The following is a 6,000-nucleotide window of genomic DNA, read 5'->3' as shown; positions in this document are numbered from 1 at the left end:
GTAAATCCTTTCCGTCTATTTCATGGAAACGGCCGTTTGGAGTTGCCATCGTGGCATATGACGTGGAGCTTCTTCTCCTTCATTAAAAGGAATGTTACAGAGAGTAACACAAACCAAATTGGGGGCTAGGGTTTCTTGATTAAGAACCATCGTGTGAAGAAATTAGGGGCTGCTAGGGTTTTATAGAATTCTAGAACAATGACATCGTCCACTTCTTCTTCATCTATGTTACAAGGAAGCCATGAAAGTTTGATCTCCCAGCTCTGTACGACGGCGAATCTGCCATGGAAACCAGTTTGCTATTGTGGAGATAAGCCATTCTACGAAGGGCAAAGACGGCTAAGAGTTTTGGAAGACAATTTTGGGGGTGCCCTCATTTTAAGGTACGTTATTTGTTCACAGAGTGTTGGTTTTTTAGATTTATGAAATTGAACATGAATGTGTGTGACATGTAGGGACCTGTGCATCCTGGGTGTGGGTTTTTCGAGTGGTTCTACGAAGAATCTGAAGATAACAAACGGCAAATCATGATGGTTAGGTTGGAAAAGCTTGGAAAGAATATTGAACACATACAAGAGGAGATTGTCAAAATGAGATTGTCAACTGAAGAAATAAGGAAAGAGACTGATCACATACAGAGTCAATTGAAGAAGATGATGAATTTTGGAAAATATTGTAGCTTGATGATTGTCATAATTTTGTTTGTAACCTGTTTTTTTAAGGATTAGGTTATGTGTTAGTGAAAGAGTATTAGTTTGTCTGGTTCTCAGTACCAGTTATGTACCACTGTTATGAACAAATTGAAAGCAGTATGGAATCAATAGATTTTGAACAAATTGAAAGCAGTTATGTACCAGTTTTATGAACCAATTATGTACCAATAAAGTCTTGTAATTTTGAACAAATGGAATCAATAGATTTTGAACAAATTAAAAGCAGTTATGTACCAGTTTTATGAACCAGTTTGGTACCAATAAAGTCTTGTAGTTCTGAACAAATGGAATCAATAGATTTTGTCTACTTATAATGCATCCAAAACAGTTCAAAACAGTTACGCATTAAACCAGTTATGCATTAAACCAGTTATGCATTATGTACCAATTAAGACTTGAAGATTACATAAGACTACTTAAGACTTGAAGATACGCGTTCAAAATAGTGATGCATTAAACCAGTTTGGGTTCCAACATTACTTAAGACTTGCAGATTACATGTTCAAAAAGACATGTTTATAAACAACATGTTCCAAAAGTGGTTCCAAATGTGCTAAATAATCAAAACAGACAAATTACATAAACCCACAAGTGGTTCCAAAAGTGCTAATTAACCAAAACAAAATCTAAAGTGCTAGACATTCTTCTTGGATGTGGCTCTCTTTGTTGGTGTTGTCCTCCTAGTTGTTGGCCCAATTTTTGATGCACCTAATCTAGTGGTTGGTCCTGGTGGTACCCAAGGAGTGTGTGGCCTTCTCACACCCATATTTTTTGCCTTGATTGTTGTTGCCTTATTTGCAGGCCCTTATCTTGTTCTGGATGTCTGAGAAGCTGGTTGACTCTGTTGTGCAGCATGTGAAATAGCTTGACGTTGTTGAGTAGCTGGCTGTGAAGTAACTTGTTGAGTAGCTGGCTGTGAAGTAGTTAGTTGTGATGTTTGTTGAGTACTTGGTTGTGCAGGCCCTTGAGGAGTCTGTTGTGATGTTTGTTGACTAGTTGGTTGTGCAGGGCCTGTCACCTTACATGTAGCTTTGTTGTGCCATGACTTCTTGCATCTACTGCATTTCACAATCAGACCTGTCCTCCTAATTTTTTTGTCAGTCCCATCAAGTTCTCCTTGTTCAAGATTCCTCTTCTTCTTTGGTCTTCTAGGCATCTTTCTGTACTTTGGAGGATGCACATCTGGGTATTGTGTCCTTGCCCATAAGTTTGAACCATTCACAGGATATATAACTGGTTTGTAGAGTACAATGTACCTACTCTTCCTATAGTACTCTGGAACGAAATCTTCAAATTTAAAGTTCCTACTCTTCATACATGACAATGCATGAACACATGGCAAACCAGACAACTCCCACTTCCTACATGAACATATGTGGTCTTTCAAGTTCACAGTGAACATGTCAGTTGGATCTTGCACATGCTTAACTTCAAAAATATGTTCATCAGACATCCTACACAATAGAATAACCAATTGTTACATTACGGCTCATGCATAATGAAATACAAAAATTAGGCAAACATATTTATACCTTACAATCCATGTGTTGATGTAGGTACTTATTTTTTCCACTTGTTTTCTGATGTTTGGCAGCACTGCATCATCAGGCAAATTCTCAAACCTCATCCTATTCCTAGCTCATCTCTCCATAAAATAAGTCCTGATCTCTTCCAGCATTGTTACTAAAGGCATGGACCTTGACTCAAGGATCACATTATTGAATGCCTTAGACATGTTATTGAGTAGAGTATCACATTTGTTAGTTACCTGATCACAGCATATGTGCATGTTCAAATTTCAAGTTATAGCAAGTTACATGTTTCATATTATCAAACAGGTTCATATTTCAAGTTATAGCAAGTTACAAGTTCATATTACCTTAAAGTGTGATTTACTCCAGAATCTTGGAGATGTCTTCATCATATGTAAATATGCCTCATCACTAATAAGTCTCATAGACCTCATTTCTCTCTCCCAAGCTTGTACATATGTTGACCTTGCAGCCTTCCAGATAGCATCTTTCAACATTTTACCAGGATATTTCTTCCTAAAGTTATTATAAAGGTGCCTCACACAAAATCTTTGTTCAACACCTGGCAAAAGCTCATCCATTGCTGGTAGTAGACCCTGAAATTTCACATAACAATATAATGCATAACTAAACAATATAATTCAGGACCAAAGACATAATTATGAACAAATAATATAAACCATAACCTTCTACAACTGCAAATGCAACTGGGAGCATCTGGTCATTTGGATCCCTCCCTATTGCAGCCAGAATCTGCCCACCACACAACCCCTTTAAAAAACAGCCATTTAGACCAATGATGTGTCTAGATAACTTGAAACTTTCCTTACATGGTGCAAAGCAAACATACAACCTTTTGAAATATGGTTTTTGGTCCTCATTACCTTCTGGGACTGGATCAACATTAATCTTGATAGTAGACCCTGGGTTAACTCTTAACAACTCATGACAATAATCATAAATCCTTGTATAATCCCCTAAGAAAGATCCATCAACCATGTCTCTAGCTTTAAATCTTGCCCTTATAGCCTTAGTCTTGTTAACACCCACATTCCACTTCCTTTGAGCCTTTGCCTTAATGTCCTTAATCTTCATCCTTGGATTGTTTTTCAGAGAATTTTGAATTCTCTTGCTCAGCCATTTAGTGGTCAACATTTTCACATTATACTCTCTACTGCACTCATGCTTGTCAACCAATTTACTTAATTGCCATGTTTCTTCATTTGGCAATTTAGCATAATAGGCTTCCCATTGAAACCCTTCCTTGCATTTAACCCTCACCCTCACTTTGCCATTCTTTATAAACCTCATATTTCTCCCACTTTGCACAACATATGATGTTATAGCTTCTTTGAAGTCATCCTTTGACCTAAAGTACACTCCAACTTCCCATTTGTAATCTGCCATGTCCTTCTTCATATTAAACATTGGGTAACTTTTCTTTCTAACATCACCATCTTCACTATCACAACCACTTTCAAGTTCCTCACTGTCATTTACTATTTCCTCTTCCAAGCCATCATTATCCAATTGTTGTTTGCTTTGTTCCCCCTCTAGATCTTCAAGAAGATCATCCAAGTCTTCTTCCTCTAAATCATCAAAACCATCAAATCCCACTTCCATAGCACTCCCATAATTTTCATTAGCACTATCATCTCCAGTATCAGTAGTAGACCCATCATTCACCTCTCCCACATTGTCCTCATCCCTCACAACATTAGCCTATTCCCTCACAATATTCTCTTCATCCCTCACAACAATGCCCTCTTCCCTCACAACAGTTCCCTCTTCCCTCACAAGATTCTCTTCATCCCTCACAAGATTCTCTTCATCCATGAAAACATTTCCCTCTTCCCTCACAACATTCTCTTCATCCCTAACAACATTAGCTTCATCCTGACCAACCACTTCCTCATACATTTTTGACATTAACTCTTCTTCATCATGTGTAATATCATCCTTATCCCTAACAACAGTCTCTTCATCCCTCACAACATTCATTCCTTCTGCTTCTATAGGCATATCACAAAATTCCGGCTCAGCTACTGTGTGTTGAATATATATGTCAACCCTTAAATGCACCCTCTAAAGATCAGCTATATCTAAGGCTTCTTTATCATCAACTAATTCAAGCATGCCTTCAGTAGGATCTCTGTACCAAATTCTCTCAAACTCTCTATAACCTAACTCCTTAAGAACACCAACAAATTCAAAATAACCCCACGTGTCTGCATCTATTCTCAACTTTGCAATGTCTCCTCCTTCATACTGACCATTGTTAATATCAACAAATCCACCACTATGGTGTATGGTTAAATTCAGGAACTCGTCCATTACACCTGAAGCAAGGCAACCCCTAAATAAAGATCGTGTTTTAAAAACCCTGAATCAGAACAAACAAACCCTAAATAAAAATCGTGTTTTAAAAACCCTGAATCAGAACAAACAAACCCTAAAATAACATCCCTGAGATACGAACGAACCCTAAAAGCGAACCCTAAATACGAACCCTAAATACGAACCCTAAATATGAACCCTAAATACGAACCCTAAATACGAATCCTAAATACGAACCCTAAATGACATACCTGTTATGATTCAGTGGCGTCAATCCTCACTCTTCCTTGAGATTACAATGTACAAATGGTTTTGTTCTCAGAGCTGGTTTTGTTCCCAGAGCTTCTTGAACCTTTTTATCTTCTGTGGAAAAGAGAAATGAGACTATGTGTAAACGAGACTGTACAAATGAGACTTGTATAATATAAACATGTAATACTGTATTATCCACATCAGCATTCATAAAGGCCACATAGATAATAAAATAATGAGACAACTAACAGAACCAAATAGAAGGATAAACGTGAGACCATTTTAAAAGATAAAGGAGTTATTTGAACTTTTTAAAAATTGAGGGACCAAAATGGACCCAGAGTCAAAGTTAAGGGACGAAAAATGGTATTTTGCCAACTAAATATTATTAAACATATTTGAATGTTTTTTTTTAAATCAAACACCATATTTATTTCTCAAAAGTGAACTAAATATCACATACACACTCTTTTAGAAAATGATAGTAAGTTTTTTAAATAAGAGGATTGAAGTTGCCCTTAAACCTATTAATCTTTAATATATTTATATTATATTTTATGGAAAAATTATTATATATATATATATATATATATATATATATATATATATATATATATATATATATATATATATATATATATATATATATATATATATATATATATAATTGTAATGGGATGTCTTAAACTAATATAAATTAAACGCCTTAAATTAGATCATATCAAATTCTTTATTCAAATCATCCCAATCGGACAACAGGAAATTTTATTTTTAAATTTATTGATTTTTTCTCAAAATTGTTTCAAATTGCATTTTTATAGTTGTTGAAAAAATAACAAAACATAGAAAAAAAGGAACAAAATAACAACACAAGAGATTAACGTGGAAACTCTAAAACTGGAGAAAAACCACGGCCGTTGTCAATAGACAACCAAAGAATAACACTATGTGAAAATTGTTACAACACATAATATACCCTCAAATACACCATGCCCCCAGTACATTCACACCCTCCAAAACAAATATTTAACTACATCTCACAACACTATAATACAAGAGCATAAGGAGAACAAAGAAAGTCAAATAAAAGCTTAAAGTGCTTTTGACTGGTGCGTTTTGTAACGAAGAACTTGAATCCTATATATAGCCTTGGATTCCCACTTTCA

At 35.6% G+C, this 6,000-nt stretch overlaps 1 protein-coding gene across 1 annotated transcript; it reads right to left on the bottom strand.

Annotated features, from left to right (window-relative positions):
- Positions 1-1,518: 1,518 nt before the first annotated feature.
- Positions 1,519-4,267, bottom strand: LOC131620060 (uncharacterized). Its single transcript, XM_058891085.1, has 5 exons — positions 4,022-4,267; positions 2,939-3,967; positions 2,593-2,841; positions 2,411-2,481; positions 1,519-2,167 (listed from the first exon to the last, which is right to left on the bottom strand). The coding sequence occupies exons 1-5, from the start codon at positions 4,265-4,267 to the stop codon at positions 1,519-1,521; spliced, it is 2,244 nt and encodes a 747-aa protein (XP_058747068.1).
- Positions 4,268-6,000: the final 1,733 nt, after the last annotated feature.

The sequence above is a fragment of the Vicia villosa genome, linkage group LG7 (assembly GCF_029867415.1).
Source record: "Vicia villosa cultivar HV-30 ecotype Madison, WI linkage group LG7, Vvil1.0, whole genome shotgun sequence".
Lineage (NCBI taxonomy): Eukaryota > Viridiplantae > Streptophyta > Magnoliopsida > Fabales > Fabaceae > Vicia > Vicia villosa.
Note: the sequence above shows the minus strand (reverse complement) of the source record. Positions and strands in the feature narration are given on the sequence as shown.

What these genes read in the sequence shown, in the direction of transcription:
- LOC131620060 (XM_058891085.1), bottom strand. Translation starts at nt 4,267, where the DNA reads ATGCCTATAGAAGCAGAAGGAATGAATGTTGTGAGGGATGAAGAGACT. An exon ending in TCCCAGTTGCATTTGCAGTT is followed by an intron (nt 2,842 to 2,938) that starts GTAGAAGGTTAT and finishes GTGAAATTTCAG; the next exon opens with GGTCTACTACCAGCAATGGA. An exon ending in GGAGTAAATCACACTTTAAG is followed by an intron (nt 2,482 to 2,592) that starts GTAATATGAACT and finishes TGCTGTGATCAG; the next exon opens with GTAACTAACAAATGTGATAC.